The sequence below is a fragment of the Podarcis gaigeae genome (genome assembly GCF_964106915.1).
Source record: "Podarcis gaigeae genome assembly, chromosome: 9".
Lineage (NCBI taxonomy): Eukaryota > Metazoa > Chordata > Lepidosauria > Squamata > Lacertidae > Podarcis > Podarcis gaigeae.
The window spans coordinates 80,441,690-80,462,537 of record NC_139685.1 but is presented as its reverse complement, the minus strand read 5'-3'; the positions used below and the strand labels follow the sequence as shown (position 1 = coordinate 80,462,537).

The 20,848-nt window shown below is 57.6% G+C and overlaps 2 protein-coding genes across 6 annotated transcripts in view; one reads left to right on the top strand and one right to left on the bottom strand.

Annotated features, from left to right (window-relative positions):
• LOC310852048 (maestro heat-like repeat family member 5) overlaps positions 1–14,436 on the top strand; it is a 39,698-nt gene extending 25,262 nt beyond the window's left edge. Inside the window, exons 18-34 of one of the 3 annotated variants that reach the window (XM_083754758.1) lie at positions 682–822; positions 1,626–1,783; positions 1,912–2,047; positions 2,273–2,463; positions 3,223–3,360; positions 3,520–3,637; positions 3,907–4,050; positions 4,708–4,884; positions 6,342–6,497; positions 7,628–7,750; positions 9,339–9,441; positions 9,980–10,054; positions 10,902–10,995; positions 11,326–11,378; positions 11,741–11,890; positions 12,089–12,248; positions 13,354–14,436. In XM_083754758.1, the coding sequence (XP_083610884.1) occupies positions 682–822; positions 1,626–1,783; positions 1,912–2,047; positions 2,273–2,463; positions 3,223–3,360; positions 3,520–3,637; positions 3,907–4,050; positions 4,708–4,884; positions 6,342–6,497; positions 7,628–7,750; positions 9,339–9,441; positions 9,980–10,054; positions 10,902–10,995; positions 11,326–11,378; positions 11,741–11,890; positions 12,089–12,246 (2,115 nt within the window). In that variant the 3' untranslated portion in view covers positions 12,247–12,248; positions 13,354–14,436. Of the gene's footprint in view, positions 1–681; positions 832–1,625; positions 1,784–1,911; positions 2,048–2,272; positions 2,464–3,222; positions 3,361–3,519; positions 3,638–3,906; positions 4,051–4,707; positions 4,885–6,341; positions 6,498–7,627; positions 7,751–9,338; positions 9,442–9,979; positions 10,055–10,901; positions 10,996–11,325; positions 11,379–11,740; positions 11,891–12,088; positions 12,249–13,353 lie in introns of all 3 variants that reach the window. The other 2 variants (XM_083754757.1, XM_083754759.1) reach the window with 2 other exon arrangements.
• Positions 14,437–15,497: 1,061 nt separating this feature from the next.
• On the bottom strand, positions 15,498–20,092 carry LOC310852049 (THO complex subunit 6 homolog). 3 transcript variants are annotated; one of them, XM_083754761.1, is made up of 8 exons: positions 19,536–20,090; positions 18,896–19,139; positions 18,487–18,667; positions 18,270–18,376; positions 18,018–18,164; positions 17,782–17,862; positions 16,190–16,402; positions 15,498–15,929 (listed from the first exon to the last, which is right to left on the bottom strand). In XM_083754761.1, exons 1-8 carry the CDS (start codon positions 19,619–19,621, stop codon positions 15,810–15,812), a joined length of 1,179 nt encoding a protein of 392 aa, XP_083610887.1. In that variant the 5' UTR covers positions 19,622–20,090; the 3' UTR covers positions 15,498–15,809. The 3 variants fall into 3 exon arrangements, with proteins under 3 accessions (XP_083610887.1, XP_083610886.1, XP_083610888.1); XM_083754760.1 differs by lacking the exon at positions 18,896–19,139 and having other exon boundaries at positions 19,536–20,086; XM_083754762.1 differs by lacking the exons at positions 18,018–18,164; positions 18,896–19,139 and having other exon boundaries at positions 19,536–20,092.
• Between the last annotated feature and the right edge of the window lie 756 nt (positions 20,093–20,848).

Below are 20,848 nucleotides of genomic sequence, written 5' to 3'. Positions count from 1 at the left end.
ATTGTTTTGTCCTTGTGAGGGTCAGGGTGGGGGTTCACGTGGAGCAGCTGATGGGCAGGCACCTCCAGATTTTCTGGACTATGATCTCTGATATAATAATACTCTAGCTTGGCCAAAATTTTCCCAGAACAAGAAGGTTCTGCTTGGTCCCTATGACCATGTGGATAACCACCCAGCATCTCCCACCAGTCATGGACCTGTGCGACACCAAAATTCGGCTCCCCACACCACTTCTTGCCTTTCAATCTCCTGAAGCACCCCCAAGGCTCTTCACCCAGCAGCTGTGCTCCCCTAAATCCACCTCTGCTCACACAGCCTCATACCTGCAGAGCAGCCGTACTCCTCTCACTGCCTTCCCAAGGGGATGTAGATCTAAGCTTTTAAGAAGGGAACAATTATGCGTTTTTTATGGGATGTTTAAAATGAGAGCAAAGGGTGGCAAGGAAAAGGCGTCCACCATGAGCTGTTTGCTCCTGAAAGAAGGCCCCAAAGAGGCTGCCTTTATGCCAGGCTGGGCATTGCGGTCCCTCAGGCTCACTGGGGTCTGTCCTGCGATCTTTCATTTGCTACTCCCTGGTCCTCTCATCTGGAGATGCTTCTGGGGTTGAACCCAGGACGCTTCCAGAGCAGGGAGGGTTCCTGGTGGGTCCGGCCCATCATTTTACCTTTTACTCTTTGCAGCACTGTGAGGACCACCTGTTCCCGTCTCAGCTGACAAACTTCCTGCTCTCCGTTCTGGATAATCTGAGAGGCTCCAACGCTGAGCTGCTGAAGGCTGCAGAGGAAGTGCTCAATGCCGTTCTGAAGAACCATGCACTGAAGGTGGAAAGGGTGATTATGACTATCATTCTAGATTTCTTTATACCCCACCTTTTCCCCTGATGGGACTCAAGGCAGCTTGCAGATAAAACCAAGAACAGCTAAAAATATAGAAAAATCAGTCATCAGAATGCAGAACACTGATAGAAGTAAAACTCTATGCATATATAAAGTCTTTTAAAACCATGCAAGTAATTACAATAAAAGCAGCATGGCACCAGCCCTTTCATTAAAAGCAGTCAGTCCCCCAAAGCCTGTTGGAACAAGAAGGTCTTCACCTGCTGGCAGAAGCACAACAAGGAGGGAGCCAGTATGGCTTCTCTAGGGAGGGAGTTCTAAAATTGCCTGGGAGCCGCAACCACCACGAAGGCCAGGTCCTGCCTCCCCACCAAGCATGCCAGGGAGGGTGGTGGGACCAACAGAAGGACCTCCCCTGGAACCTCAGAGCTCAGGCAGGTTTGCGTGAGGGGATTCCCCTTTTCAGATAGCTAATGGTCAGAAGAGTCCCTCAGCCTGGGAGCCTCTGCTCCACCCTGCTGGCTCAGTGACTCCAACTGAGGAGCTAGAGCTGCCTTCCCTTTGCAAATGATGAACCCCACTGAGACACAAAAGCCAAAAATGGAGTGTGTGTGTTGAGGTCTCACATAAACCAAAGAGCATTTGGACCCAAACATCTCTGGCGCTGGCCAGAACAAGGAGCCTTGGCCTGACTCCTCCCCTGAGAGCCCAAGGGGCACCTGGGTTTGGGCCACACTTCACAGGGCGGCAGCTCTGCTGGGCCGCCTTCAGCGCTTCTCTTCTCCCAGGTGAAAGACATCGTTGGTGCCATCTACCTGTGTCTGCAGCAGTGCCAGCACTCCTGCTGGACCCGGAAGGTGGTACTGAGGGCCTTGGCCTTCATGGTCCCTTACCACATGGAGGAGGTGATGCGGAGCTGCCTGTCCTTCTCAATACCTGTCAACAGGTAGGCTGCTTGATTCTCTGGGTAACCGTGGCTAGGCTGCCCCCCACAGCCATGCTCTGCTCCCTGCTGCTGCTCCTCCCAGGGGAAGCCACTGACTGATCCTGCATTCCGCGGGGCTGACTTCACAGGCACGCCAACGAGCTCTGGACAGTGATGGCTTCTGGCCCCCAGGTGGCTATCCAAGTCCTGCAGCTCCTGCTGAAGCACCTTCAGGTCAAGGATCCCCTGGAGAGCAACGAAGAAAGTGCCACCATGTCTCTGGCTGTGAGTAATGGGGCCTGGCCTGGCTGTGTCCCACTGATGGCGGGTGGGAAGCTGGTCTTCTCTAGGCAGAGGGCCCCTCCCTCTCTCTTGGGTGTGAGCACTGGCACTTGGAGACAGGCGACAGTGGCGTGAATGGCCTTGAGGGGACATGGCATGTTCCAGAAGAATAAGCTGCTGGGTGCAGAGGCCCAGTGAGGACAAGTGCCTGGTGCTCCTCTTCTCCAGGCCATGAATGTCATCTACGAGACCTTCCACATCCCAGGATACCGCAAAGCCTTGGCAGAGATGCACCTGCAGTTGTTCATCCCGTTGCTCAAGCAGGTCCTGTATGTGATGCAGCTGGACTTGCCCGACTCTTTGAAAGTCAGGCAGGAAATCCTCCTCAGAGAAAACACCAGTGCCCTCAGCTTCCAGAGGTACCTGACAGGATCCGTAAGGGAAGGTTGGGCAGGCTGGTCCCCAGCAGGAAGCGGTGTGCGTCTGTTGTGGGGGGGGGCAGGGAGGGTCCTGCCCTGCAGCAGGAAGAACTGGAGGGGGGATGCAGGCAGGGGGGCCTGTGTGGTGCAGCATGACAGGAGGTCCTTCTGCCTGCTCCATGGAGGCCGCCCCCTCCAGCAGGCAGGAAAGAGCTGATGCAACAAGTGGGTTGGGGCTCTTTGTGCGGAAAGCGGGGAAGGAGGGGCCTTTGAGTCCACCTGCCTGTTCTCAAGTCGTTGCTAAATGCAGCGTCTCCTAAAAATGGGAAGAAGCCTCTTCCTTTGGACTTGGGAGCCGCAGTTCACTGGTGCCTGGAGGAGGCTTCTGGCTTTCTCTTCCTGCCACATTCTGCTCAGAAATGGGGCAGCAGAGCTGGCTCTCAAGACGTTTTGCTGCATGAGGTGAAGGGCAAGGTGGTACCTTCCCCCCAGGCGCATAGAGATGCCCTTTGGATTGGCAGGCGGATCTCACTCCAGTGCTGGTGAAAGGACAGCATCTCCCACGCCCTTGAGGGCTAAAGGCTAGCATGGCGGCTACAGGGCAGGCGATGTGGCCCTCGCAGTCCCCTCCCCTCAGCCCCTGCCGCCTGAGGCACCTGCCTCTCTGCCTCATCACAGAGCCAGCCCCAAGGCAGCATCTTGCAGGAGGAGAGTTTGGGGGAGTTCTGGGGAGATCTGACTCCTGGTGGTCCCTTGCAGAACTTCAGTAGAGATCATGAAGAACCTCTTCTCTGTGGCTGGAGACTGGGCCGTCTATGCCTGCATTGAGTTCCAGCAGGGATGGATGGTGCTGAGCACCCCGGATCGCTTCTTGCAAGGCACTCGCCTAATGGCCAGGTGAGGGGAAGCCCTGCCAGGCAGCTCTTCCCAGGCCTCCTTCCTGGGGGGTGCAGGTCCCCCTCGGCTCCCCGGCTCCCCTTCTCCGCTGCCTTTGCTCCTCCTCCCCACTTTGGCCCTCCCCAGGCATCCTGCCTTCTCCACTTGTCACCTGAGCAGGGCCATGACCGAGTGCGACAGCCCCCAGATCCCCGGCATCTTTGGGGAAGCGGCGCTCATCCTCAACAGCGAGGAGGACGAGATGAAAAAGATGACTGCGCTGGCTCTCGTCATCGAGGTGAGGCGGTGCCAGGGGGGCAGAGGGGCAGCTGCCAGCTGGATTCTTCCTCCCACCCCTCAGAAGCCCTGAGTGGCCAGGGCAAGCGGAGGGCTGGGGAAAGGGGTTTCTCGCAAGGACGGCCCTGGAGTCCAGGGCAAGTCGGGGGGGGGGGGGCTTCACTGAGTCGTTTCTCGCCTCCTCTCAGACTGCCTCTTGGCGTCTCTGTGGGAGGGGGTCCCATCAGGGCTTGGGGGTCCTTCCGCTCAGCCTTCCCTCCTGCCTCTCAGTTCCTCAAAAGCCCATCTGCTGTCAAGATGATGAACCGGTTCAGCCTCCGAGACCACCTGGAGGAAGGATCAGCAGCCGCCAACCCCATCATCAAGGAGCTGTGCTTGAAGGGGCTTGGCAGCTTTGTCTTCCAGCCGGCAAAGGTGAGGGGGGGTCCCAGGAAGCAGCTGGAGCTTGGAGGGCCCCAGGAGCTGAAGAGCGGCCTCATGCTCTGCCCCCCACAACAGGGCTTCCATTTGGGCCCCTTGTGCTCAGCTCAGGTGAGGCTCCCTCTGGGACACAGCCTCCTGGAGGGAGGGGGGAGGTAGCCTCTTCCAAGAGGGGGTGGCCAAGCAGTTCCAGCCCCTTTGCCCCTAACCCCCAGGCCAAAGGGCCAAAGGGAGATCCTGAACAAGCACCAGGGAGAAGGAACAGCCAGTGTCCTGCCAGCCTCTTGCCAGCGCAGCTGCAGCAGACTCTGGGGGCATGGGGGGTTCAGTTTTTAGCCAGGAAAACCCTCTCAGATCAGGAGTCAGCAGGACTCCCCCAAAAACCTCCTCCGCTCCTTCAAAGCCTTTGCTTCCTGCCTCACCCAGCCCCTGGTGGGTGGGGGTGTCCCTGCCTTCGCCCACTCTCCTCCCTACCCACATCTTGGTGCTCTGCCAAGGCAATAAATACTTCTGGTCAGGACAAAGCTGGGATGGGAGAGGAAGCAGTTGGGAGGCTGTCTGAGCAAGGGGGTGCTTGACACCCCTCACAGATGTGGCTGGTGTGAGTGGCAGATGCTGAGCCCCTCCCCCCTCTCTCCCTCCCCCCCCCAGGTCAAGGTTCTCCGTGAGGAGCTGCCCACCCTGATTGGCTCCGTCTTCAGTGGCCACGAACAAGACATCCTGCAGGGTCTGCAGGACATCATGACTGCCATCTACGAGATGGACGGCCAGGGGATCGGGCCCCTCTGCATGGACCTGGCCCTTAATGTGCGCTCCTTTTTCGAAGATGTGAGTGGGGGACGCTTGGGGAAGGAGGATGTTTGCAAAGGCGCAAGGCCAGGCAGCCAGCGCCTCGAGGGTCAGCGTCAGCCATGAGGGCCCCTGGCCTCCAGGGAGGGGGTGGGCCTGCCTCTTCTCCTCTGGCCACTGCCTTTGCTGCTGCTTAGGCACCCAGTTGAGGGCAGAGAAGGGAGCCTGGAGGCAGAGACGCTTTCCCCTGAGTGCCTGGACAGGTTCAAATCTTTTTGAGAAATGTTGTTGTCAGGGGCTCAGGAGCAGAGGCAAAGGGAAGAGAGGAAATGGAGAGCGAAGGGGAAGAATCCGAGGGGAGCGTAGGAGAAGAGGACAGTGGCCCGAGGGATTCCATGAGCCTCTCCAGCGAATCGGAAGATTCACAGAAGGGGGCGCCAGTGGCCAGGGGTAGGGGGTTCCCAAGGGGAACGCCCCAGGAGCAAGGGGGCAGCAGGGACTCCCAGAGCAGTAGTTGGAAATCAGGACCAGCTTCCCCACAAGAGCAGAGTGGGGGGGAAGAGTCCCAAGTATCGGGGTCAGTGCATTCCCCACCAGGGAGAGAAGACGAGGCAGGGCTGACCACGGAGAGTCGGACAACGGAGGGGAGGTCAGATCCGGCCAGTATCACGGAAGAGGGAAGCAGTGACAGAAGTAGTGTAACGGTTAGGAGAAAGGTCACTGGGTTGGCGCGAGAGGCAAGTTCAAATGTACAGGAGCGCGGGACAGCAGAGAATGAGGATTGGGAACCGGGTCCTAAAGCCCGCCGGAGGCAGGGGGAGGAGCTAAGCGACTCAGCGTCAGAAGAGTCCAGAAAGGGCAATGCCCCAGCGGGCAGGAGGACCCAGAGGAGGAGAGAGCAGCGGAAAAGGTGGAGCAGGGCTAGGATCTTAAACTGGTGTCAGAGGGGAGGAGACTCAGACGGGACTTCGCCGATCTAGGGTTTAAGACGTAGAGCTGCACGCTGTGGCTTTGAAATGGAAACTGAACTTCAATAAAGACTTTTGTACATTACTACAGCCTAGCGTTGGTCCTCTGTGAGCTGGGACCTAGAGGCAGCTCTGACAGTTGTTTCCCCTAATATCTTCATTTTTGTGCACACTTTTGCCCAAAGTATGCATTTTGAAAACAGTGGTTGGAGAATTGCATCACATAATTTGAATATATGTGAACTTCAAAGGATGGTTCTGTTCTCACATTGCTTTAGAAAGTGTGGATTTGATTGATTTGGCTTCAGGTGCAAGCCAAAATGCATTTCTCCTCCACCCCGATCCCAGTGGCCACCGGTTAAACAGTGCTGGAGAAGGCACAGTGCCCCCAAGAGCTGGGGGGCGAGAAGCACCTGTCACCCAGTGCCCCCCCCCGGACCCACCTTCCTGCATCTCCGCCCTGTGTTGCGCAGTTGTCCTGGCCCTGACCTGGGTGCCTCTTTTCCGCCTTGGTGTTCCCCCTCCCAGGAGCGAGGCCCCGTCCGTGCAGCATCCATCTCCCTGTTTGGGCAGCTGGTTATGAAGGCCAAAGAAGCAGACAAGCCTCTCCTGAGGAAGGAAGTCCTCTACAGCCTCCTTTCTCTGCTGCTCCACCTGAAGGACCGAGACGGCACAGTAGCCATGGCAAGTAGCCTCAGTGTCCCCGAGGGAGGGAGCCCAGCCCTTTCCTCAGATCCGCAGGCCCAGCACACTGGCGAGGCCAGCGCTCTGGGGTCACGGACACCTGCTTTGCATGCAGAAGATGCTTTGCCTGGCAGCATCTGCAGGGAAGGCTGAGCAAGACCCCTGCCTGGAGCCAGGAGAGCCATTGCTGCCAGTCAGTGTGGGCAGCACTGAGCTAGGCAGACTTGATAGTCTGACTCACTGAAAGGCAGCTTTTGGGAAACTGCTCCCCTTACATCGTGAGCAGTGGAGGACTGATTGACACTCGTAATTTAATAAAAAAGCCTCTGACAATGGGAAACTCCTTTTTTAAAAAAATTATTAACATATAAAACAACATACATATACATTTACACAATACACATACACAACACACTACCTTATTTTCATAACATAAAACATACCTACATTACTCTATATACTACCTACCTATACTGTACATATCATCATACCTACACACCTCACGGACACCCACCAAGTGACTTGACTTCCAGCCATTCCTGTTACACTACTTTATTTGTCCATCTAGCTTAAACGCATTTCATTATTTCTTTAATCTCTTCTTCTATCTTGGCTTTACTCTCCTTTCACTCTAATCATTTTCTGGATTCACTCAATATCTCTCAGATATTCGTGACAATGGGAAACTCCTATTAAGCTTTATAGAACGTTTTAATTTAAGACGTTTAGAGCATCAATGTAGATCCAGCTGGAATCTCCCTTAGGGTTGAGGGAAATGGGCACCACTCCACAGGGCAGCCCCCACCCAGAGGGTCCCAGACTCAATCCCTGCTGCCTCCCAGCAGTTTCTGCTAAGGCCACTACCTGAAACCTCGGAGAGAGCTGCTGGTCCGTGCAGACAGTCCTGGGCTGGTGACTTGGCCATGGTGAGCTAGCGCTCCTTCTTCCTAGCATCTCTCCTGACCAAGCAGCCTGAATCTGGGCAGCCAACAGGGAGGGGAGCAGAGAGGGAAGGAGATACCGGCTGCTGGCAAAGCGAGGGGAGCCGTCTTCTGGAGCGTCTCTTTGGATCAAGTGCAGCTGCCTCTCCTCCTCCCTGGGTGACCCCCTGGCTTTCCCTCTGCTTGCAGAGCTGCAAATTGACCCTCCTGCACTGCGGGGGCTTCCTCGGGTGGGCCCACCTGAAGCTGATGTTCCGGAGCCTGGCCTGGGATGACTCCCGGAACTGCGTGGTGAATGTCTGGAAATACCTGGTCAGTGGGGCACCGAGTCTGAGGTTTGGTTTTTCAGAGATAGATACAAAATTACTGGCATTCATGTGTCTCCATGCCCCCATCTGGCCACATTTTTCTCATCCTCCATAATGACCCCCATCATGCTCAGCAGCCCCCTCTCAGCTTCCCAGCCTTTTTTATTTCCTCCCTGTCGATGTCTCTGAAGCTGCCCCCAGTGCGGCCGCATCCTTGAATTGGCCTCCAGAGCCACAGTCTTCTGCTGCTGTGAGCGAAGGAGATGCACAGCTTTGGGGCGGAGGGCAGCTGCTCTTTTTCTTGCAGAGGACAAACACAGGAGGAGAGAAAAAGGATCCTTCCCTTCCCACAGGTGCTCCCACCCAGAAAACAGGTTTCCAGATTAAGAGCTTGGCAAGCTGTGCTGTTGAGCATAGGAACCAATTCCTAGGGGCTGAGGGGTCTTCACCCTCCCCGAAACTATTTGAGGGGGCTGGGCCTTCCCAAAGTTAATGGGCATTGCCATTCAAATGGTTTGGGTGCACCATGTCATGTGGTTGATTATGCAGGACAGGACTTTGCTGCCCCCCACCCATATTTTATTGAGGTTGGCACCCCTGCTGTCAGATGTGGCTCTGCCCGTCATTTATCTGTTTGATTTCCAAGCTGCCCCTCTTCATTTATGAGAACAGGGCCTTCTCTTCAGTGGCTCCCCGTCTGTGGAATGCTCTCCCCAGGAAAGTTCGCCTGGTGCCTTCATTATACACCTTTAGGCTCCAAGCAAAAGTGTTCCTTTTTAACCAGGCCTTTGGTTGAATTGATTGACATCCTATGCCCTTTTAAAATGTGGCTGTTTTTGGAGGGGTGTTATTGGGTTGTTTGTATTTTAATTATATATATTGTGGTTTTTATGTTGATCTTTTATGTGAACTGCCCTGATACCTCCGGGTATAGGGTGGTATATAAATTATCATCATCATCATCCCAGGACACTTGGACCAGGCAGGCAACTGGGAACGGGGAGCCTCTGGCCCCAGCAGGGGGGGGGGGGGTTGAGTCCAGATTAGGAGGCCAATTCAAGGACACAGCCACACCAGAGCATCTCTGGCACAGATTTTGGGACTGGTGTGGGGGACCGCTGGCCCTCGAGATCTGCTGAGCTACAATTCCCATCCTCCCTGGTGTTGGCCATGTTTGGTGGGGCTGATGGGAGTTGTAGTTCTGCAACATCTGCAGGGCCAGGGCTTCCCTTGTGTGATGCAGTAGGCCCAGCCCTGCCTCTCGCCAGGGAGAGAAAAGAGCTGCTTGCTTGGGAGTCTCTGCTTCCCCAGGCCCTGCAAATGGCCGGCCAGTCTCCCTAAAGGTGCACCTGGCTGCTGGGGCTGCAGCACCAAGGGGCCGCGTCCTGAAAAGGCCCTTCTTGTGTTTCCGCCTTGGTTGCTTGCTTAAGGAGCAGCAAAGGAATGTCAATAATCATTCTTTATTAAATGTATATATCCCCCTTTGCCCGCGGATCAGAGGGCAGGTTAACCTGCCTGTGGAAACAGACTCAAAATCGAGGAGGAATCAAAGCAGCCTCCGCAATCCATGCCAGCCTTTTCTGTCTCTGCAGATGAGGAACCACCACGATGACATCCACGTTTTTATATCCCAGGCCTTGGGATACCTCCATCACCCCCAGGTAGAAATAAGTCATGCAGCCGCCCGATTCACAGGTGAGCAATTCTCCTCTCCCTTACAGGGAAATAGGCCTACTCTGAGTTAGCACTTCTGCCAATGCAGCTGGATGCCCAAGTGCCCCATAAACCTTCACTATTTGACATTATTTTGTGGCTGAAGAAAGGGAGCACAATGCAGTGTGCTGGACTCCCTGCAGGATGTGTGGGGGTGCATCCCTGGGGGTGACAGCCCAGCCAGTAAGAAGGAGCCCAGGAGACAGGTAGTGGGTGGGCTCTTGCCTTCACCCCCATGGAGGGGGGAGCAGAATCAGGGCCACCGGGAGCCTCAGGCCTCCTGACATTGCCTCACCTCCACTGACATGGCCTCCCCTCTTTCTGAGACCCCTTTCCCAATGTTTATTGCCTTAATCTGTGAATGAGCCGCACAAGGATGAATAAGCCTTTGCATTTGAAATGGTGCCTTCAGACTTGGGTGCGGGTTTGGGCTTGTAGATCTCTCCGCTTGCAAACCAGCAGAGTCTTGAGCAGTCCTTGGAGAAGCAGCCCAAACTGCCTCGTGTTCCTCTTTGTGTAGGTCACACTCTCAACTACTACAGCTCTGAGCTTTCAAAAAACCTTGAGCAGGAGGACATTGTCTACCTGAACAAAGGTAAGGGGGGAGGGGTGCCCTTCCGCTTTGCGCACTTTGGGGAGGAAGACCTTCTGGTGCAGGCCCAGAGCTAGAGCCAATGCCCGCCCCCTCCACCAGGCATGAAACAACCCATCGGTTCAGGGGTCTTGTGTGTCCCGGGGCCTCTGCCTAACCCTGTTGTTCCTGCAGTCCAGCTTCTCTCTGCTTTTATAATCATGTTTCACTGGTTGGTATGACGTTGTGCTTCTGCTTTATTATCTTCATCTTGTATTTTTTCATGTGATTGAGGGACTTTTAAAAGTCAAACGACTTAGAAATGCCTTAGATGTTGTTGGGCTCACAGCTCCCATCCTCTGGGCCAGAGGATGGTGGGGCTGCAGGGCAGCAGCATCTGATGCCCCCCACCCCGTCTCCATCTCCAGGGGAAGGAAAGCCCCTGTAGCTGGTTTGGGGTTAGACGGCCAGGGCTCTGCCTCCTGCCCCAAGAGCCAGACGGGGCAACCACAGAACCTGAGTCCCTCTGGCCACCTCAGTAGCAGCTGAGAGCCAGGATGGGCCCCCTCGATGCCTAGCCCCATGGATCCGCTGTGAAAGCTACACTGGAGGGAGGCAGTGGAGGATCAAGCAGCCTCTGCCTCCCTGTGCAACCCAGAGGCCACCGTGAGGGTTGTGGAAGGGGTTCTCCGGTGGCTGGTGCTGCTCCTGCTCCCAGGACTGTGTCCAGAGCGAGGGCTTTGTGAGGCTGACCTTCTCCAGGGGTTTCTATAGGACTGCAATCCTAGCCAGGTGAGCAACATCACTGTGATTGGTGGCAGCCAGGCCTTGTTGGAACCGCCCTGTGACCAGCACACCTGCTGTGCTCTAGTTTTCCAGGAGTTTGAGTCCAGCCCAGATCCCATCATGGTGCACTTTGCAAAAACGTACCGGGTGGTTTTGCAGAAGCTGTCAGTGAAGCGGAGGTGAGCTGTGAGGCGGGCGGGTGGGTGGGTGCCCTCAGGCGCCAAAGACACCTTGGCCAACAGAATGGGGAGTGTTCGGGGGAAAGTGGAGACGTTAGTGGTGCCAAGGGATGAGCAGGATGTGTAGTGGGGGTGCCTGTGCAAGGGAGCAAGGGGGGCAGATGAATGGGTGCAAGGCCAGGGACACAAGGCCAGTGGAGGGAGGAGAGGGGCAGGGAGGAGCGAGGCTGACCAGGGCCACAGGACCAGCCGTCCACAAGAAGCCAGAGGATGGGGAAGGTGCCTGGAGAAGCAAAGACTGAAGTGCCATCTACCCTTCCTCCCCTCCAGGCTGTCAGGTGCTGGAGAGAAGAGCACTCCAGAGACCAAGGGCAGCTCTGCAGGTGAGACACAGCCAGCTCAGGTTCAGCAGCCTGCGGGATTCCATCCCTCCTTGGCACAGTCACAGGCCTAGAAAGAACCCAGACTCACCCCTCCTCCCTTTGTAACAGCCCTGGTTGCTTCTTTGCAGGATAGTGACCACCAGGTTTTCAAGAGGGCAAGAGGCTTCTGCGGAGTAGGTGGATTGGGCCCAGACCCAAGTCCTGCTCTGCTCACCATCACCTGGGGCGGGTCTCCCTAATGAGGCAATGTGGGAGTGGCTGCCTGGCTGGGGGAAAGCTGAGCTGCTGTGTGGCTAGAAGCGCTGGGAAGTGGGCAGGCTGAGGTTAACCCCTTGGGTCTCTCTCACTCTCACACCCCAAAGGGAAACTGCTCAGCGAGTGTGACAGCAGAGCGCCCAGCCCAATGTTGCTGCCACCAGAATCGCCAACGCCACGCCCCCCACTGCTGGAAGGGACTGCATTTCTGGGCTTGGAAAGTCCCAGGAGAGCCAAGCGCAGCATCACCCAGCGAGGTATTGCTGGCGGGGGGGGGGGCGGGTTGGGGGCTGGCTCAGACATGCCTCAGCCTCCAGGGCAGGGAGGGCCAGAGGACAGTGTTCAAGTGGCCCCTTGCTTGCTTTGGGTTCCAGTCTTCCTTACTCCTTCTCCCAGAACACAGGATGGTCAAGGGGGCTCTTCATGCCAATGCTGCCCACTTTGCCCCATTACAGGGAAGCAGCCCACCGAGTCCAGCCGAGGAGACCGAAGGCATTCAGCTGAAGCCCCGGCCGGGATCTCCACTCCTTCCAGAAGGACCGCCAGTGGTGGGAGGAAGCAGAGCCCTCAGCATGCAGGTGCCCACCTGAGCCAGGTGGACGGTCGACCATAAAGGTATCACTTTAGGACAGTCTCTAGGCCAAGTGTGCTGGGCCTTCCCTGGACTGATGACATTGGGGCACCTGTGGGCAAAGAGCACCCAAAGGAGCCATGCCACGTCAGAGCAGGATAATAATAATAATAATAATAATAATAATAATAATAATAATAATAATTTATTTATATCCCACCCTCCCCAGCCGAAGCCAGGCTCAGAGCGGCTAACAACAGTAAAAATGATACAACATTCTAAAATCATTTCATTATAAAATCAATTCAAATCAGATTAATGGCAACCATTGGGCTAGAGTTCTCTGAGGATTGCCAAAGGAGGGGGTCAGGTATGTCCTGGCCAAAGGCCTGGTGGAACAGCTCTGTCTTGCAGGCCCTGCGGAAAGATGTCAAGTCCTGCAGGGCCCTAGTCTCTTGGGACAGAGCGTTCCACCAGATTGGGGCCACGGCCGAAAAGGCCCTGTCTCTGGTTGAGGCCAGCCTAACCTCCCTGTGGCCCGGGACCTCCAAGATGTTTTTGTTTGAAGACCGTAAGGTCCTCCATGGGACATACCAGGAGAGGCGGGCCCATAGGAACGAGGGTCCTAGGCCGTATAGGGCTTTAAAGGTTATAACCAGCATCTGAGCAGAGCCAGTCCACCTTCCCTCCTTCCGCCAAGGAGTCTAGCCAAAGAAATTAGCAGAAGGCTCTTCTATTTAGAAATGGGGAATGCAGAATATTTCCAGTTGCAGCAGCTGACTGAAACCAAAATGACTGATATTTTAAGCAGCTCCTGATATTCATTGCCCACCTGCTTCCCCCTTCAGCCTCAGCCCCTCTGAACAGACTGGAGCCCATGTTTAACCTTTACGTCCAGCCAGTGCATGACAGTCAAGGGCATCAGGCAGGAGAAAAAGGCACAAGCTTTTCCCAGCGTCCCAAGACGGGGTGTCGACCATATGGCCAAAGCACTTGGTCCGAAACTCCCATCCCTTGATGCAGCCCCAGTGCATGCACACACCAGCCCTCTTTCAGCACCGTGAGGGGTGGGGGAGTGGCAGGGTAAAAATAATAAAGTTGTTGTAGTAGTACGCAGCCCAGGTCCTGACATCTCTCTGCCTTTTTCAGGCTGCTTGCAAATGGTGTGCTTGGAAGCACCTGCTGCAGAAGGGGGGCCCCCACCTTGTGCTCCAAGGACCCCCCCCCAAGGGCCCTGGCTGCTGCCGTCCGCAGGTGACAGCAGGGCTGCTCCATGATGCGCCGGAGTCAAGGCCAGGCTCTTGCCACTGCCCTTGGTCTATTGTGACTTCATGGACCCTCTTGGACTGTAGGCGCCCACCCAGCACCCTCACGTATCAGCTGGGTGACTGGCCGGGCCAGGCTCTGAAAGGAGCCCCTTCCCTTACGCCAGTCAGAGAAGGCTCAAAGGGCACAGAAGTGGGACTTCTTACCATGGACCTACATCTTCCATACTTGGGAAACGCCTTTGGAGCAGGGCCGTCCCAGTTCTGCACTGAGCCCTCATGGATCAAGCTGCTGTGGCAGAGCTGCCTCCTATTCCTCTGGAACGCAGGTCTCCTTCCCAGTGGCACCAGCAACCTCCCGCACAAAAGCACCACCACAGAGGGCTGCTGCATTCACAGCTTGGGGGGGGGGCCTCCTGGGTGCAGTGGGCAGGATGCGGGCATCCCTCTCCCTGCACTGCTTCCCAGAGACCCTCCCCGAATCGCAAAAGGAACGAGCCTCTGAAAACAAATCTGGCAGGGAATTCTTAAGAGACGACTCCACATGGACATTGCAGGCGTGAAGGATTGTGGGCAAGGACTGAGGAGGGCAGGCCCAGCCAAAGCACTGGCCTAGACTTCAGCAGTAGTCCAGAAGTGGGCAGCCTTTGGCACCAGGAAGGCCGCCAGGCCCAGCTGCAGCGCCGGATTTAAGAGCAGTAGGAGAGGGAAGAGGCTTTGGGGGACCCAGCTGCCGTGTAGAACTCACAGTGCCAATGCCAGCCCCCCACCCACAAGAGTGGCCTGCCCTGAAGCTTCCCCACCCCCCCACCCCAATACTGGACGGCGTCTGACTGGCGCACAGGGCAAGGAACAGTTTGGTGGCCTGGCAGGACCTGAGTTTGAAGTTGCTCTGTGAGTTGGGTTGAGGGTTCCCTGGGACTGCGAGGCAAGATCCAAATGTTAAAAATAAATCAATATGCACGAATCTGGCTGGCCATTTCTCCACCACAGGGCAGGTGAGCCTGGCCAGGACTGCTTCCCCAGAACCATTTGCAGGAGACCCTGCCTGAGGGGCACCTGGAACGCCTGGCCACAGCAGCGCCAAGGGACCCCCTCCTCTGCCCCCTCCTTCCTAGCTGGGACTCAAAGACCCTCCCCAGCAGCTCACCTCCTGCCTTGGAGTCCCAGACAGCAGAGCCACCACCCCATAATGCTTCAATGGCTCCAACAACAGGGAAGTCTCCAAACAAGCTGGGCTAGGGGAGCTCCCACTGCCTCCCCCCTTTTGGAAGCAGGAAAAGGTGCATTCCCTCTTTGCTGGAATGCCCAACTGGGGACACCCCCCCCCAAAAAGCCCAGAAAATGAACACCCATCCAAATCCCTTTGCATAGGTGTTTGCCTTCTGGGTTGGGGGGGCACCGCCCAAAAGGTGGTGCCAGGACATATCCAGGGAGCTTTGTGGGAGAGGGACCCCTGCCCCTGCCCCCGCCTCCAAAGAGACTTAGCAAGCAGAGAGGCAGTTTTGCCACTAACTAGATGCCGGCAGGCGCTTTTCGCCCATCACCCCACTGTCTGATGGAGCCGCCCCTGCCTGCACAGGCCCCCCAGATGCCTCTGACCTGAGAGGCAGCACTGTGTGGCTGTCTTCCCTGGGCTAGGGGGGCTCATGGAGCCCCGTCAGTGAGGAGGGCTGCTGGGCCACTGCAGAGCCAGGGACAGAAAGATGGCAGACTCAGGAGTTTTTTCATCCACCACAAAACAAGGTCTTGTGAACTCAGAAGTGCAGAGGGAGTAGCCGCTTCCAGGCGCTGGTCAAAGCAGCTGGCTCTACGACAAATGACCTGGTGGTGGTTTGAGCAGGGGGGTTCAAGTCTTGCCAGGATTCTGCCGTACATACTTCCCCACATGCGCTTCAGGGTCCTCAAAAAGCTGAGCTAACCTGCAGCTAGCCAACCCCTCCCTGCTGGCTGAGGCAAGTGCCCCACCCAGCCTTGCTGTGGGTCCCATCCGCTTGACCCACCCATGAAACAAATCCTGCCAGCCGCTTCTCCAGATGCAAGAAGCTTTTATTGCACAGATCCGAAGGAGGGAAGAGCCTCTGCTCCAGGCATCCCCTGGTCCAGGCGGAGCCCCCTCCTCAGGCAGAACAAACAAGGGAAACTGAGGTAGGGAGGGCAGGGGGCCTGGGCAGGGCAAGGAGGGGAAAGGGGGTGGCACCCACCCTCATCACCCCTGTGGCAAGAGGCAGCAGCTTGGCTCTGCCGCCCTGGCCGTGGCAGCGTGGGGCTGACGGCTTCCCTGCCCCTGAACTCCAGGGCTGGGCATCTGCAGGATGCTCTGCCTCTTCCTTCCAGGGCTCAGTGCAGCTCTGCCAAGTGAAGGTTGCCCCCTGCCCCAGCCACAGCCACAGCCTGGCTTCCGGGGGCAGAGGCCACCACATGGACGGGCTTGTTGGGCAGCAGAATCTCCCCGGCCACCTGCCAGGAAGAGGGAGAGAAGAAGAGGGGGGTCAGCAAGGAGCCTGGCAGTAGGCAGGCAGGCAGGCCCCGTCCAGCAGGGGCAGAAGCAGCCCAGGAGAGAAGCGACGGTTCAGGGCATGTGCCTTGTGTGGGGAAGGATGCAGGTGGGCTCCACCCCTCACCCCCCATCTCCATTTTCAGCCCTGGGAGTGGGGCTGCCAGCAGAGGAGGCAACGTGACTCAGCAGGCGCAGGATCCTGAGCTGCTGGTCCTCTTACCTGGCCTGTGCCCATGTGGATGGCGCTTGCCCCACTGGTCCCGCTGCCGCCAGCCAGCACCACGTCCCCCATGCAAAACTGGGCCGAGTAGAGGAACTCTCCCTGCGTGGGGCTGCAGGGGAAGGGCAGGGTTTGCCACAGGCGAGACAGGCGCAGGTCCCAGAGCTGGAGGGCATTGCGGGGTACCCACGAGCCCGTCAGGACCTGGTCTCCCTACGTGAGGAAGAGAGAAGGGCACAAGTCAACTCTGCTGAGTCTCCCTCCCGGGCTTCCTGGCTCAAAAGCATGTGCAGGCACACCCCCCAAGGCATTAGCCCAGGCCCTCTCTGGTGGCCTCCTCTCTCTGGGAAGAGAAGAGCCTGTCGGATCAGGCCAAAAGGGGCCCAGCAAGCCCAGCACCCCTTTCTCACAGTGGCCAACGGCACAGGCTGCCGCCCCCCGTCCCTGCCCTCCCTCCTCCCTCTCGGTGGGACTAAGAGCAGAAGCAGAGCCTGGTCCGTCAGGCCAGTGAGCCCGCCAGTCCCTCTTCTGGCAGCAGCCAGCCAAATGCCCCACAGGGAAACCCACAAGCAGGAAACCCTCCTCCGCCAGAGATAGCAACATGAGGAGATCAGTCGCTGAGCAACCCTTCTCGCAATTCTTAGACTGCAGTTCTTAGATTGCACTCTTGAGGGTTCAATTTCTTGTTTTAAATGTGCAAAGCCACGTGCATTGATGGTGCTATATAAATACAGTTAATCATGATGCCAGTCATTGGAAGGCCAACCAGCCTCTGTGGAGGAGTGCTTGGACCTGGCTAAGACTCCGCCAGCCACAGCTTTTCCTCAACTGCAATAGTTGCAGGGAACTCCCGCTTGGACTACTGCAATATGCTCCATGTGGGTCCACCCTTGAAGGTGTGTGGAAGCTGCACGGAGTGCAGAAGGGGGCCACCAGCTCAACGAATGAAGGTGTGTGGAAGCTGCACGGAGTGCAGAAGGGGGCCACCAGCTCAACGAATGGAGCCCTTGGTCACCAATCCTAAAAGAACCAAGAACTACCATACAAAAACCTAAGTGGCTTGGGGTCGAAGGACTTCAGGGATGCCCCCTTCCAAGAGGGACCACCTCAGACCTTGCACTTGGCAGGAGGAGGTCCTGATGGTGGGACTGCAGGCGGGGGGGGGTACCCGACTGGTGCCGACCCTCCATAAGTCCATCTCCAGAGCGGCTTCTTGCTTATGAAATGCCCCCATCCTTGGTGAGATGCACCTGTTTTCCTCCTTATGGACATTTAGGTAGGATGTTAAAGCATCTCAGTTCACCCAGACGCTTGATGCCTGAATTCCATCATTTCTGGCAACCTTTATATTATTTAGCAGTGAAAGTGTGTGATTGTTTAAACATATTTTAAAGTTTTTCTGTTGTAGTTTTTCTGTTCTGCCACCCGGGGCTTTTTTGAAAGAGAAACCTGGACAAAAAGTCCAATAAGTAAATAAATAAAAATCTAGACCATGATAGCCCCACTAGATAAAAGTGATGAGCCAGTGAGGCTCTTCTGAACCGCTGTGCCGCAGAGGGGGAAACCCAGCTCCCCTCCTTCCAGCTCCTCACCTTCACATCAATCCCGGGGCCACAGATGTGAGGCCCGTTGATCACACTCCTTGCACCTTTGGACACCCGCTTGTCCCACACCTGGCACAGGGAAGAGCAAAAGGGTGAACTGTGTATCCCCCTGTATGCAGGAGGCAGAGGCCGGTCCCCACCCACTGCCCCCCACAGGTGCAGAAAATCAGCAAGAGAAGGTCAGGAAGTGCACGTGCACACAGATTGCCTTCCCGAGGACTGACCTTGACAGAATTATCCCAGCCACCCGTCAGAAAGAGATGCAGCTCTGTGGGGTGGAAGCGCAAGGCAAAGATCCGCCGCGAGTGTCCGCTGAGGGGTGTGAACTCATCCCCGGCCATGAAATCTGGGGCATGCATGATGTGAAAGAGCTGCAGAGTGGGGGAGAAGCGTTAGAGGCAGGCGGACGAAGAGCATCCCACGGACCCAGAGGGTGCAGATCTCCAGATCTCAGGCCACCAGCACTGCAGGCTCACCTGGTTGGTGTGGCTGTCATAGAGTCGGATATGGCGATCTTTGCCTGCTGTGGCAAAGGAGCTTCCGTCCCGGCAGAAGTCCATCGCGTTGATCTCGTTCTCTGTCTCTGGGGAGCACAAGGAGAGGGGAGGTCCAGGGCAGCAGCAGGGGTCCCCCAGCCTAGGCCCACTGCCTGAGGGCTGGACTCCCTCCCCACCCCACCCCACCCCACCATACCTGTCCAGGAAGCCAGAGGGTAGTGTGAGAGCAGGTCGTAGATGGAGATGGTGCCATCCGCCCCAGCAGCCAGCAACAGGCCTGGCTTCGCCCGGTGGAACTTCAGAGCAGTGACCGCTTGCCGTGTGCGGTGCCCTGGGAACAAGGAGGGGCCGGGCAAGCCCCTGGAGGCATCCACCAGCTGGGGGAAGGAGAGGAGGGCAGGGTAGATGGGGCCCCATGCAGAGGGGGGCAGGAGTTTCGGCTGTCTCTCCACCCACTGGGCTAAGGCGGGGAGAGCCCAGGGCGGCTCAATTGCCCCCAGAGGTCCCCTCACCCTCAATCCGCCAGCAAGAGCCCCTCAGGCCAACCCCTTCCGCATCTTCCACCCTGCAAGCCCACTTGGGAGCTGCCCCCTGTCCCCGCTCACCTGCACAGAGCCGTTGCCAAAGCCGGCTGCCAGCTGCCCCCCACCGGGGGCAAAGCAGAGGCTGTAGATTCCATGTGCATCCTTGCCAAGGGGCACTTGCCGCAGGCAGGCCAGGCTGCTGGGGCAGCAGGAGTCCCCGTCGGCCGGCCACACCCCGTCCTTGCCGCACCCGCTCACCACCAAGTCCCGCGAGACCTGCAGCGCCTCCGCCAGGCGCCGGTGGGCCATGAGCCCCGGGAGATCCCTGGGGGGAGAGGGAGTGGAAGAGGGCGCTCGAGGTCAGAGGCGGGGGGCAGCGGGAAACACCCCCTACCCCACGGCCGCAGGGGCAGAGGGGCCTGGCGGGGGGAGCCATGGGGGGTCACGCGCTCCCCCAGCCCCTTCCAAGGGGTCCGCTCCGCTCCCCAGCCAGGCTCTTGCAGGATCAGACGGGGACGGAGAGCCGAGTCCCGCCTGCTGCGCTTCACTCCCCCTTCCGCGCAGACAGACTGCCGCCGGGCGTGGAGGCTCCCTCTGCGGCTTGGCCCGCTCTTCGGCGCCGCGTCCCGAGGCCGCGAGTTCCGCAGGCGAGCCGCTCCGTTGGGGAGGGGGAGAGCGAGGGAGGATGACGTCACGGGACCATCACCGCCTTTCGGCTCACCTGCCCGCCTCGAGCGCCTCCTTCAAGCGGTCGCCTTGGCAACGGACGCACCATCGCCCACCGCCACGCCCCCAGGAGGCCTCCATTTCCTCTCATTGGCTGGTGGCGAGGAAAGCGCCGCAGCCGCTGATTCGACCTTGTGGAGCAGCGCCGCCTCTTCGAAAGGCGATTGGCTGGGAGTTTCTCGTCAAGAGAACGCGCCTCGCCCCCGGGACGCCGTCGTTCTTCGTTCTTCGCGCCGGGCGCCTCCCTGGCCTCCTTCCTGCCACAGAGAGGAGGAGGGAAAGCACCTCCGCGGCGCTCCCGCCTCAGCATCCGGATCCCGAGATACGCCCCGGAAAAAGAAGCGGACACGCCGTGGCCCACAGAGATAGAAACAGGAAGAGGAGGCGCCTCCATCTGACTTCCGGGTTAAACTGCCTTGTTGTTTTCCTCGCCCCCAGAGGTCGAGGGGCGGGAGGCGAGTCCCGGCTGCACCAGCAGGAAGAGAAGCGGGACCGCGGCAAAGAGGCCGCGAAGGGCGAAGATTCGGAAGCAAAGGCGGCGCCGCAGTCATGGCGCAGGGGCAGCCGAAGGGTCGCTGTCACGTGACGCGAGCATGAGGGGGCGGTGCTTAGGCTCGTCCCTCCGCCCCCCCCCCCCACAGCTGCGCCTCCTTCTGGCCGGGAGGTGGAGGTGGAGCTGGGGCGGCGAGGGGGCGCCTCACCGAAGTACAAGGCTGGAAGGGGACCCGGAGGGCATGTAGCGGAAGCCTCAGTGGGTCGACCCTCGTGGAAGGAGCAGAGGCAGCGAGCAGAGCTCAGCGCCTCCCGCGTGACATGGGAGAAGGATGCAAGCCCAGCTGGGAGCGGCTGTTCTTTGGGGCAAAGGGCTGCAGTCTTTCCCCTAACGACAACCAGGCCGGAGTCGCACCCTTGGTACACAAATAACACAATTCCACTTCGAAGCCGGAAGCTGGCTTGATTGTGTAACAGGCGGGGTCGGGAGAATCATCGCTGCATAAAACTTCAGGCACCTTCTGCAGAGATGGTGCGGTCCTCTGGCAGGGCTTCTCCAGATTGGCCTACATGACCCTTGGGGTCCCCTTCCGACTGTCCCACTTTATGCGGAGCCCGTGCACAGAAGGGCAACCAAGATGATCAAGGCTCTGGAAACAGCCTTAGAAGGAGTGCTTGAAGGAGCTGGGTATGTTTAGGGGGTGGGACTAGATGATCCTTTGATCCCTTCCAATTATGCCAACCAGGTAGCTCTGGTGAATTTCAAACAATTGGGCACAAATGCACTTCAGAGCAGGTGAAGAAACATGCCTTGGA